The sequence below is a fragment of the Urocitellus parryii genome, chromosome 11, assembly GCF_045843805.1.
Source record: "Urocitellus parryii isolate mUroPar1 chromosome 11, mUroPar1.hap1, whole genome shotgun sequence".
Lineage (NCBI taxonomy): Eukaryota > Metazoa > Chordata > Mammalia > Rodentia > Sciuridae > Urocitellus > Urocitellus parryii.
In genome coordinates, this window is record NC_135541.1 from 36,652,593 (window position 1) to 36,665,563 (window position 12,971).

General features: G+C 46.2%; 1 protein-coding gene across 1 annotated transcript; it reads left to right on the forward strand.

The window, feature by feature from the left end:
- Window positions 1-4,421: 4,421 nt before the first annotated feature.
- Dmrtb1 (DMRT like family B with proline rich C-terminal 1) lies at window positions 4,422-11,848 on the forward strand. Its single transcript, XM_026382733.2, has 4 exons — window positions 4,422-4,956; window positions 6,912-7,117; window positions 10,355-10,553; window positions 11,784-11,848. The coding sequence occupies exons 1-4, from the start codon at window positions 4,428-4,430 to the stop codon at window positions 11,846-11,848; spliced, it is 999 nt and encodes a 332-aa protein (XP_026238518.2). The 5' UTR covers window positions 4,422-4,427.
- The last annotated feature ends 1,123 nt before the right edge of the window (window positions 11,849-12,971 follow it).

Genomic DNA, 12,971 nt, shown 5'->3' on the forward strand with positions numbered 1-12,971 from the left:
TTCCAGATGGTGTTTTCAGGATGATAGGCCCTCTCTCTTCTCAGGGCTAGCCCTTGAATAAAACTGATTCCCTCCCCCCAGCCCCCACCACCACCAACAACAACAACTCTTATTTTCCAAGTATTGGCTTTTGAGTAGTGAGTAGCCCAAACCTTGGTCCAATAATATCTCTCCAATTTTCATCCCACTAGAATTACTTCCTTGTCTGGACACTGTCTTTTTATATACTTTTGTGTGCCTCCTGTTTCATACATAGTTTACACCCAATAAATATCAGCTGTAGGTAGAGGAATGCAGTTAAGCAGGACATCCTCAGAAGTTTCCTCAGGTTACTACCACTCTTGCCCCCTATCCCCCCAACTGTAATGAAGTATGTAATAAGAAAAGCATGTCTATTCATCACTAAAGCCTTCTTGGGAGAGCACTCCTTTGTTAAGAAGAAATGTTTGGGTTTGCAAATATATGGTTAAGATTATTAAACTTTGATGACCGATTTCCTAGTTTTTGAATAATGGTGCTGCCATTTAATGGCTCTGAAACTTTGGAAAGTTCTTAATTTTCTGGGTGTTATGTTATTCATATGTAAAATGGGGGTGATAATGACAGTACATACCTTAGATAGTTGTTAGTATTACATGAATTAATGTTTGTGAAGGACTTATAAATTCTTGGCACATATAAACACTAATCAGTGCTAGTTATTATTATTGTAATTATTAAATCAATAGGGGGTTGAGAGCTGAGCTCAAAGAGCCAAAGTTGATCCCCCAATTCTCCATGTTGTAAGAGTAGTGCCAATCATTATGGGCTTTCTGCTTTGCTGAGCGCTTGCATGTGTTTGGGGAAAATTGCTAAAGCCAAGCTGATTTCCTATGATAATCAGAGAGGAAGAAACTTTGATAATGGAGGCAGAATTCATTTATACATTCCATAGGTATTTACTGAGTGTCTATTTTGTGCAAGACATAAAGGAAAATAAGACAGCCATATCTCTTACTAAAGAGGCTGACAAAAATAAAAATAAAATAGGAGAGAGGGACCAGAGAGGCTGGGTCCTGGGGTAGAGTGGACAGACCACTTTATTTCCAGTTGATATGGATTAGCCGAAAGAAACTGGACATACAGAGATGCTATGGTAGGATTTTAAAGCATCAGCTAAAGGATGTGTAAATCCTCCCCTCCACCTTCTCTAAGAAATCTTCAATAAAGTTTCCATTGCTCACTGGAGAGCCTGGAGAAGGGAAAAAGAGCAGCTATTTTGGTTATAGCTACTGGGGGGAAAATGCTGCAGGAAAAAAAAAAAAGCCTTTCCTCATTCTTGTGTGCTACAGTAAGGAAACATTCTAGTGCATGCAGTATTTAATGGTTATAAATGATATCCCCATGCACTGCATAATGCAAGGCTCTTTAAAATGAATATGAATTAAACAGTACCAACAGCAGTTTTATTAACTGAAGAGAAGACACACATCAGGAAATTGGGAATCCTGAGAGAAAAAGGGGCCATACCTGCAGTCCAGACTCAGCTATGACCCCCCCCCCCCAAGCAGCCCCTTTGTGATTAATTAGTCAAACTGATTCCTCAGCAATGGCAACATGTTACTTTGTAACTACTGCCTTTAATGAGGCAGATTTTCTTAAACACAAGTGTCCTAAAGTTTAGGTGTAGGGAGGGAAGAGGTACACTCTGCACTTACTGCTCCCATCCTTTTCTTTGGGTCAGGGGGGTCCTAGCAATTGAACTTGGGGCACTCAACCATTGAGTCACATCCTCAGCCCAATCTTTTTGTATTTAGAGACAGGGTCTACACTGAGTTGCTTAGCAACTCACTTTTGCTGAGGCTGACTTTGAACTCATGATCCTCCTGCCTCAGTCTCCAAGCTGCTGGGATTACAGGTGTGCACAGCTGTGCCAGGCTCCCATCCTTTTTTGACTTCTAATTTCCCACTCATGTCATGTCACCGTTTTTAAAAATAACAATTTAAAGAAAGGTACAGCAAATATATTTATTTTTAAAAGTAATCAGCCATCAACCTAAAAAAAAAAAAACTATCAATTTGCCTGAATTTCTAAGAGTGAAATAAATAATGATCTGTTGAAATTTACCTACAGAAATTGAGAATTTAAGGGGGAAGAGAGAAACCAGTCATTTTCTTCTTCTTAGGTTTGTTTATTTATAAGCCCTGGGATTTCTGCATCTTATAATGTGACTACAGATTGAAAAGATATATGGTTGTTTATTAGTGTTCTCAAAGCACTATGAAAATTCATATCACCTTGGGTGGTATATTTTACTCCTAAAGCTAATAAGTGAATATAGAAGCAGTTTGTATTTAACAAGACTAAAAAATGTTAATGCCAATAGCTTGCTTTGAATAAGATTTTCCTTTAAATCATTAATGAGAAAATGAAGAGCTTGGGTGGTCAAGCATGAAATGCAAATGAGTAGTTTTCTTTTTTAGGCCTTGTTGTCTGATGTCACCTGATTTCAAATTTAAATTTGATAATGTAGAAAATGACCCTATGATCTGCAGTATTATGAAACAATGTAGCTTATGCCTGAGATTTTTAGACAACACTACTGAAACTGACTTTCAACTATTTTTTTTTCCCCCTGAGATGGGGCCTTGCTATGTCACCCAGGTTGGCAACTTCTGGACTTAAGAAACCTCTAGCCTCAGCCTCCTGGGACGATAGGAAGAATACACAGCACCCAGCTTCTAAGTACCATTTTCATATGACAAGGTAAGTGAAAAAACTAGACATTTTGAATTGGTTGGAGTCAGAAAAAGAGCTTGCCTGTCCCTATGTGACGGGCCATATTTTAAGATATAAAATTAGCAAAGAAAGTGCTAGATTTCTTTAAATAGATGCAAAGCTACCAGTAAAATTCCTAATGGACCAAATAATCCAGGAAACATATTTTTTGCCCTCTTATTAAGATGAGGAATATAAATATCTTTAAAGAGAATAAGAGAAAAAGAACCTCTTTTCACCTTTCTGGTGTATAATGAGCTTCAGAATGGCAACTCTTTCCCATTCTCAGGCAGCTGGAGAGAAATGCAAAGTAGAGCTGCAATCAGAGACACAGGAAAATCAAGGTGAACCCCAGGATGGGGTACCTACCTTTTATCACCAGAAAGAAATTTCAAAGAAAGGGCAATGAAAAATGCGCATGTTTTAGCTAGGCATGAACCATAATTACCTTCTTGAATAACTTCTGAGCCTATAATAATAATAATAAGCTTTCAGCTTAGGTATTTTACCACCTCCACTTTGGGCCAGAAGAAAATACCTCAGGATGCCACAAATTTCCATCAAAAAGAATTTGAATAATTTAGTGTCCCTGGGTAAACAATGTTTGTGCCAGTTTTCTCCCCAAGATGTGTGTTGCTTTGTAGGATAACTAAATTCATGAGGGAAGCTACTGTCCGAATATCTTATTTTATTTCAAAACATTCTTTTTTTTTGGGGGGGATACTGAGATTGAACCCAGGGGTGCTTAACCCAAGGGGCCTTAAGCCACATCTCCAGCCCTGGCCTTTTTTTTTTTTAAATTTTAAGATGTGATCTCAGTAGGTTGCTTACAGTGTGACTAAATTGCTGAGAGTGGCTTTGAATCCGCAATCCTCCTGCCTCAGCCTCCCGAGCTACTGGGATTCCACGGGTATTTCAAAACATTCTAAGTATGCTTTACTTTGGAAGGCATCAATAACAGCAATACACCATCTTTCAGAAATGCATTCCTATGCCTACAACTTAAGAAATCAGAATTTCTGTAAGAGCACACCCTTGAGCAATCATCACAATACTGAATGCCTGAGAACATTCTGGAAACCTCACTATTGACTGGCTTCTCTACAAGGGAAATAAATGAAATAAAACAGAAGCAGCTACTTTGGGGAACAGAAAAACGGTTTACCTCTTCCAGTGCTTTTCTACTTTAATGGGTTTACTGAGAGTTAAATGTAAATGGTTTGAATTTTTAAATTCTTCAGGAATTTTAAATCTGTGGATCTGTTGAGTATCGCTCCGCCTCTTTTTTTTTTTTTTTTTCCAGAATACCTTCCATTTTCCGGATGGCGGGAATAGAAAGTTTGAAAAATTAAGTGCCTAAGACTTAAGATAACTCAGATGACATACATGCAATAGCATTCCATTTCGAATTTATTCAGCCCAATCTCTTGCACCTAATTATCCAAGACACAGAAATTCTCCAAATTTTGCACCCAAAAAAGGGAGGGAAAATGCAAGAGTCTTGCTGTAGTTCTCGGGACATACTGAGAGCCGTTTTGTTACAAGTGTATCCAATATCCCCAGCACCAGAGACTTGTGGGGCGCCGCTTATCCCTGCTCCACTCGCTCTGCAGCTCCCAGAGGTGGCGGTTGTGTTATGAAGGCAGACCTTGCCAAGCTGGCGGACAAGATGCTGCGCACCCCAAAATGCTCGAGGTGCCGGAACCATGGTTTCCTGGTGCCCGTCAAGGGCCATGCGGGCAAGTGCCGTTGGAAGCAGTGCACCTGCGAGAAGTGCTACCTGATCACCGAGCGCCAGAAGATCATGGCTGCTCAGAAGGTGCTCAAGAAGCAGGCCGCCGAGGAGGAGCAGGAGGCGGCCCTGAGCCCGAAGGGTCCTCAGTTGGCCTCCGGGGCTGCAGCCGCAGCCGTGGGCTCTGGCCTCCGCCCGCTGCCTCCACTAGCTGTTTCGGGAGGCGCGGGGCCGGGCTCCGAAGGCCGCGCGGCCGCCTGCTTCCCGGAGAGGCCTCCGCAAGGCCCGAGCCCCGGCCCGAGCGCCTTCCAGCCGGTGCTGGGTGGCCGCGGCCACGGCCACGTGGGGCTGCCCAGCTGTTCACCGCCCCAGCTCGGGGCCGAGGCCGCAGGCAGGGCGTGCCCGGGCCGCCCGGAGCTGCGTCGGCCGCTGAGGCCCGTGCCCAGCCCGCCGTTCGCCGACTTCGGTAAGATTCCCAGGCCCCGCGCGGCCTTGCCCCGCTGTGGTTTCTCTCGGGACTGTGGTCTTCCCGCTCCTGAGCTGGCGGCCTAGGCCGCCCGGAGTAGGGGTTCAGGAGGGGAAAATGCTTTCCAGGGGTAACCCTGCTTTGAGAAACCTTTCTCTGAACAGGGATTCAGGCGGGATACCTTTGTATTAAAAGGATAAAAGAGACGGGAAGGAGTGGGTGATCCTGGGGACTTTTAACATTTAGCCGCAGTTTTTTTTGCCTTTTCACTTTGCAAGGGGAAAATGGCGCCTGGCCGACTCAGCCGTGGCGTCTCTGTCCCCACTCGGTAGGAGACCTGTCCTACTGCGCTTGCGCGCCTCTTCTCTCCAGTCTAGAAGATTTGTACAAGCGCAGCTCGCCTGGTGGCTCTTCCCGCCATTTTTCTCCGCCGAGGCTCCTCCAGGATTTAAAACCCGTGGGTGGATTGGCATAACTAGGCTTGCGCTTCCACACCTTCCTCCTCTCCACAGTCTAGGGGCTCTTTGCAGGGTTCTGTGCATCTGTTCCCGCAATTTCCCTGGGTATCAACAGTGGCCCTAAGACTCTGCACAAGAGAACATTTGATATACTGAGATGTTGCTTCTTTTTTCTACCCTCACCTTGTGCATAATTTATATTTTTCCCTTGTGCTACTTTCAGTATTAAAGTATAATTTCAAAGTATTAAAGCCAAATTTTGAGGCTTAGAAAACGGCTTTTTTTTTGGATATAGACATAGACTTTCTTGGTACTTTGCCTATGCCAGTGTAGAAAGGGCACCAGTATGAATCAAGAGGATGGGAAGCTGGTAACCTTGGACAAGTTCCTTTCTTGTGACAGTTTCTTCCCTCCGTATGCTAAGGAATTGGTCTGGGTGCTCCATGGAGATCATTTCTGCCTTCTGGCACTTTTTCCCTTTACTCTCTTTTTCAGTACTGGGGATAATAACCAGGGTTGCTCTACCACTGAGCTACATCCCCAGTCCTTTTGACTTTTTTGAGACAGGGTCTGGCTAAATTGATGAGATTGTCCTTAAATTCATGATTTTCCTGTCTTAGCCTCCTGAGCCAATTTCTAAGAAAACATAGGTCTCCAAGGACCTAGCTATCTAATGGAGAAGATGGATTTGAAACAACAATCCTAGGGAAGGTGACCTTTTCAAGGACATAGGATGTCTTTTTTGACCATCTCTCAACAAACAAGAATTGAGTACTTACAATGTATTCCCACAACACTAGTGACATGGAAAGGTGGGGAGAAGGGAGTCATATTTACTTCTCTTTAGGGATTCTTTGTGGGAGGGACAATATTGATAGACAATACACTCACACATATCAGTGTTTAGAGCTCTGATAATTGGTGATTTAGCTGTGGCCTGAAGGAAGAGCTGAATACATATGCTCCTCAACTTTTGATGGGGTCATGTCCTGATAACCCCATGGTAAACTGAAAATATCCTACATTACAATGTATTTACTGTGCATAACCTAGCTTAACAAGGCAGACCACTGTAGAGTGTTTCCCCTGGTGATCCCTTAGATGTCTGGAAGCTGTCTGCTGCCCAGCATCTCAAAAGAGTACTGCGTATCACTGGTTCAGGAAAAAATCAAAATCAGATGTATGGTTTCTACTCAATGCATATCACATTTGCACCATTGTAAAATGAAAAATGGTAAATCAGGGACTGTCTGTACTGTGGACTTAAGGATGCAAAGTGAGGTTAGGAGGAAAAGTCAAGGGAAGAGCATCTGCAAAAAAGTTGAGATGGATGGAGGAGCAGTGGTTGGAGGACTAAAGAGCAGTGAGATCAAAGCATAAAGAATGTGAGCCTTCTTTGTAGAGATGTGTTTATTACATTTTTATCCTTGGACAGTAATGTGGTGCTCCTTTTCCCGGCTGTGTTTCTAAACTTCCCTTGTCCATTGCCTTCTTCAGGGCGCCCTTTGAGCATCAACTCGGATTGTGTGGTAGGGGCTGAGTACCTGGAGCGAGAGCCTTCCAAGCTGTACCCTGGATGCTCCACCATGCACTCCTATCGCCCATTCCCACTGGGCTACCAGGATGCATCCCCGGCCCCAGGGATCCCCCCACAACGGGGCTTCCGGCATGTCTCTTGCAGCCATTACCATGGAGGCGGCTTGGTGAGTCCCAGCCCTGATCCATTCCAGAGTCCTCCTTACTCCAGCTGCTCTTGCTGCCTTTGTGGGTCCTCAGTTCCAGGAAGCTGGTTGTCATAAATGATGTGCCTCCCTTGGGAGGTCTGCATCACTGGACCTGGGGCAATGGCAGGTACTTTTCAGAGTAAGGGAGACCGGGTGACCACTTGCCTTGACTCATGGCATGCAGATGCTAGAAGAGCCTTCATCCTGCTGAACACCAGAAAAGAAATGCCAGTTCCCTAAACCTACAAAGCTAATGGCAAAGCTAGTACCAGATGTAGGTCCCCTGCCCACAGGTATAGCACATTTGAAACTGCAGAGGGCTTTTAGGAAGAGGTGACAACTGAGTCATGAAAAATACAGAAACCTTCCCCCAAGCACCTGTTGCCTTAGGAAACACTTGTAGAAAGAATAAATGAAATTCAGTCCTTTTCTAAGATTAATGGTTAGTTACTAACTGGTATCTTCTTTAAGCTTACATTTTGAATATAGGATGTCAGGTCACCCCTGTTATATGGAATGAGAGGAAGGAACAACCAAGTTTGTGGCCTTGCATACCAACTCTCTGCAGACCAGAATAGTTAAAAACCCTCTCCAGGGGCTGGGGTTGTGGCTCAGCGGTACAGTGCTTGCCTAGCATACGTGAGGCCCTGGGTTCCATCCTCAGCACCACATAAAAAATAATAAACAAAATAAAGATATTATGTCCATCTACAACTAAAAAAAACCAAAAAACCTTTTCATTATGTCAGCCTCTGAGGGTCATTAGGACTGCAGAACAGGGTAGGCTGGGTGACCAGCCCCTGACTTTGGTCCCATAAGGCTGAACCTGTGGACCAATTTGGCACAAACACAAAGCAACTTCATGGAAAGAGGGAACACTATTGCCTTTGCCTCCCAGCTCAGAGCTTAAAGCCATAGATGGACCATAGATATCTGTGAAGATGTATTTTAAAGTGGAGGGTGGAAATGAGTGAGGATTTCTTTGTTTACTATGGAAAGGAATGAAGAAGGAAGACAAAACTTGGTATTTATGTAGTGGAAGTCATTAGCCAGAGTGTGGGACGTGGTGCCTAGGATCCAGCTGTGTGCAGGTCAGGCACATAGCATGCTGGTCCTCATTCCTGCTTCAGTTCATCAGCATCTCTTCTGTCTGTTTTAGATACTGTAAATTTTTACTTATAAGTCATTTTCCATTGATTCAAGGGAAAAATGTTTGAAAACCACTGGTCTTGATAATTTCCAGGGTGCCTACTGACCCTATGTGAACCTTCAAGGCTGGTCTTTTTAACCACTTTGTAGAGTCAGGGAAAGGGTTCAAAAAAGTTAAGATTTTGTCCACAGGACTGATGAATGAGGTACTGTGACTCAGGTGACGCAACTGGTTGGTGATTCACCCAGAACACTTGCCACAGTTGCCCTGATTCTGGAGCCCAGGTGCTTTCTGCTGCCTATGTGTTTCCTACAGAGGTGGGAGAAGGCCTCCATCTTGACCCTCATACCACTGTTGGCTGTCCAACCTGAGAGATGTGGGTGCTGCCTCTGGCCACCCCATCACAGCCCAGAGAGAGCAGGGTGTCCCCAGCCTCCACATAAAGAGGGGCTGTGGCCAAGCAGCGCCTCGCCGTCTGTTCACACAGAAGCCTGGAGCCTGGCGTCCAGGACAGGACTCTGATTGACAGCTCTGCCAGACGGCTTTTGTTAAGAGTGTGATCTCAGTCAGTTTATCTGGTTTGAGCTGCCACCACAGGCCCCAGGCAGGAGCTGTGATCCAGGGGGAGACTTGGCTGAGCAGCTTGGAATTAAAGCACTAATAATCCCCCTCCCACCCTTCATATCTGGAGAAGGATCAAGCATTTATTTGGGAGGCTGTTTCAAACCCAAGAGTCTGTGGATTACTTTTACTTATTGCCCTCTGCACCCACTTGAGACACTCCCCCAGGGACATTGTTCTCCCTGTCCCTGCCCACCTGCTGTTTCCTAGAGACTCCTAGACAGCACAGGATCTGAGTTGGACAGATCTCGAGCACCACTCTGCCTTGGCCCTTTTCTAGCCATCTTCCCTGGGGAGGTTTCCTGACCTCTAAGCACCTCACTTAAGTTCTTTGGCTGTCAAAGGGTGGTGGGAGTACTTGTCCCATAAATGGATTTAATAAGGTATGCCTAGGGTCTTTACACAGAGTTTGGCACATAGTAGGTGCCTTGCAGCAGGGATTTTTCTTTTTCCTTGTGGCCAAATGAAGTTAGGAAGTTGTGGCTTAATTTAAGGAGATTCTTTCTTTTTTCTTTTGGCACCAGGGATTGAACCCAGGGGCACTTAACCACTGACTCATATCCCCAGCATTTTTTTTTTTTTTTTTAGAGATAGGGGTCTCGCTGAGTTGTTGAGAGCCTCAGCCTCCCAAGTCACTGGGATTATAGGCATGCGCCACCGTGTCCAGCAATCTTAAGGAGACTCTTACAACTACCCAGAGCCATAAATACATTCACATGTGGCCTTCCCATGTGAAGAGCCGTATAGGTGGGGTTTCTCAAACTTGACTAAGAACAGTATCTTGTAGGATTCCTCTCATTGAGTCTGGGTGCTGTAGGGTGGGCTCAGCTCCCCTCTACTGGAAAAGGAGCAGGAGTACAGCAGAGTTGTTCAGTGCAGCTCCTTGTCTGAGGTCCCCCAGCTTCCCTTGCCTCAGAAACAACTGGCTACACCAGGTTGCTGAAAACCTTCCCTCAACCTGCCCCCCCTCCCCCCGCCACAAACACACACAGTTAGGCAGCAGCCATTACGTGTCAGGCAAGGGGGCCTTCAGACCTTTCTACAGCACCGTGGTCAGCTGAGTAGGCTGTGCAGTCAGAGACTTGGGATCCAGTTCTGCCTTTGCCACTGACCTGCTCTGTGGCCCTGGCCCTGTGGCATCCTCTCACTGAACCTGTTTTTCACTGGTATGACCAGAATGGTAACAGAACCTCCTAGGGGTGTGTAGGGATCTAAGTGTGGTACCCCAGGCACATACAGAAGGGCTCAGTCCGTGCTGTGCTCAGCAGGTCCCCAGGCTTATGTGAGAGGTGCCTGCATTCCTTCTTGCCATCACTTATGAGGGAGGTGTTTGCTGAACACCTTGTCCTTCACTGAGTGTCTTGGATCACAGAGGTATGTCTGCCCATGGGAACCCTTCCTGGCTAACCAGCTCCCTGTCTGCCTCTGCTGTGTGCACCATGCAGGTGTCGGAACCAATGGGAGACTTCCAGCCAAGCTACTACCTGCCCCCTCCACCACCACCACCCCCACCTCCGCCTCAGCTGCAGTTCCTCCCACCAGGCTTCCTCTCTGCGCTGCACTTCCTCCCACCTCCACCACCACCACCGCCACCACCAACCTTCTCACTCACCCTCCTTTCTGATACTGACAAGGAGAGCACTGGTAAGTGAGCACTAGTCTTCCTGCTTCTAGGAGAGCCAGGAAACTAGAGGAAGAGGAGAAAACCATGTGAAGTGGGTGTGGGGAGAGGTGACATGGGATACAGGATTTGAACTTGGCTGGGCCCTGAGATAAGCTCTTCCCCCAGTCTCCACAGCATGCATCTAAGGGAGGTGGGAACAGGATTCCGCAGGTGAAGACACTGAGGTTCTTGGGGCAGAATGGGATCAGAACAGAGCTTTTCCTGGCTCCGAGTCCAGTGCTAATTCCTTACCTTATCAGCACCGTAGGCAGGGTGCAGAGGATGCATGCTCATGATGTGCTCAGCAAGCCAGAGGGGCTGGGCCTCTTGGCTGGAGTAGGACCTGTGCAGGGACAGCAGAGACTGAACCTGGAGTGCAGCAGTAGTCACTATGAGGGAAACTTGGGTGCTTGGCCCCTCTTCTCACTATAACATGGTCCCTAGGAGGATCCACTGATCATTTGGATTCAAAATACTTTGAGATTTCTTTTGAGAGCCCTTGACCCTTTAATGGTTCTAGGACTTTCTTCCTTTCAATCTTCCCTGAGCCTCCTGTAGTTTGAAAAGGCTGGTAGACTCAAGGAAGTCTTAAAATGACTCCCAGAACCATCTTGTGAGCTGGGTGAGTCTGGTGCTATTCTCTCCATGTCACTGAAGAGGAAACAGGCCTCCTCTGTGTGTGCGATGCCTAGATACATGAGCTGATATAGAGTGGCCTGAAGCTTGCTGGCCAGTGTAGGTGGCCTGGGCCTGAATCCTGGCTTTAGCACTTATCAGCTGTCTGACCTTGGATCAATGTGTTTGTTCCTTGGTGCCTCATTTTCTACAATTGCAAGAGGGACTGCTAATGGTCCCTACTTCATAAGGCTATTCTGGGGTTGGAGCCGAACCTGAAGCATTAGTGACAGTGAGCTTATTGTCTCTTCTAGTCTCCATGCTGCTATTGCAAGGTAAGTGTCTCATTTTACAGAAGGGCTGGCTGAGCTTAGGACCTGTGGAAGAACCTTGCTTAACCACCCAGCTTGTGAGGGGCACAGGTGGAGTTGGAACTGGACTGTACCATGGCCAGGTTAATGTGCCAATCTCCCCACCTAGCAAATGAAGGGCAGACTCTCTCTCCATAGGGATGAGAACAATGAGAAAACCTGCTTCTGAGAACAGGTAATTCTTCCCTCTTTTCTAAATCTGGTTTCCTTTTTTGTCCTTTACAGATGACCAGGATGCAGAGGTACCTTGTGAGCCCAGTCAGCCCTCGTCTCAGGAGCAGTCTGACTAAGCCGCAGGCCACTCTCCAGACCAGCAGGGGTGTCAGGGGTGTGCCAGCAATGATTTTCTTGTCTGTTTTCAGTGTCGTTTAGGGAGGAAGAGTCTCAACCACTGTAAGGTGGCAGCTAATTTCCATTTGAAGACAGGAGGAAGGAGAATGATTTCTTATGTTCCCTTGATCCTGAGTGTGGGGTTGACGAGGGTTATGGAGGAGGTTATTGAAGGGAGGCTCGGGCTCTGAGGAGTAGGGGCAGGGAAGCTCATGTTTAGGAATGAATTTAACCGTCCTGGGTTGTGTTGTTTATCGTGTCATCCCCAGGTGCGGCCTTTGATTTCCTCAGGCCCCACTCAGGACAGAAGGTATCATCTATTTCAGCCTTTTGTCACCTTTGCCTGGTCCCCAGGACTGGGCACTGCAGACATCAGGCATCCAGCCCATCCAGGTGGCTGATGCGAACAGCCAGGGCCGGGGCGTTGACAGCAGGTTCTTCAGCGTCCCACCTTTGCCTGGCTGTTGCCCATGGCGCCTTCTCCAGGGGTTTATTGCTTGTAAGCACCCAGACCACTGGGTAGCTTCACTTCCCCTCCATAGAGTTTAAGCCTTTGTAGGCCTCATTTTTGGTTTTAAAAAATCTGTTAAAGTTTTACTACTGAATGCTTTTATAGTAGGCAGCTCATAGCACTTGTGCAGTTCTCAGGAGAGTGCTGCAGCCAAATCGTCTAGGTCATCAGCAGTTTCTTCTCTGGGGACAGTTGGCTGTTTGAAATAAAATAAGCAGTGGAAATCCCTGTGGAAGGTTTTATTCTCTCTCTACTCTCATGGAGGGAGGCTGTGTTAGGCAGAAGCCTGGTCAGGAGATACATGTCCTGTTTGTGGCCTGTCACTGGCTTAGGCAAATGCCTCTCTAGTCTGCCTCCGTCTTTCTTGACTGTAGTTATCAGCGGGGAGAGGAGCAGGCTGGTAGATTTCTCAACTTTATTATTACTACTATGATTTTAAGCAGTGAAGACCTTTTAAGGAAATCTGATATAAAAACACACCAAAAGTAAAGATTTCCTTTAGTTTCTCTTATCCAGGGTTTTTCATGGTTTCTACAAAGGGACATGGTCCTAAAAAATAGAACTTAATCCCA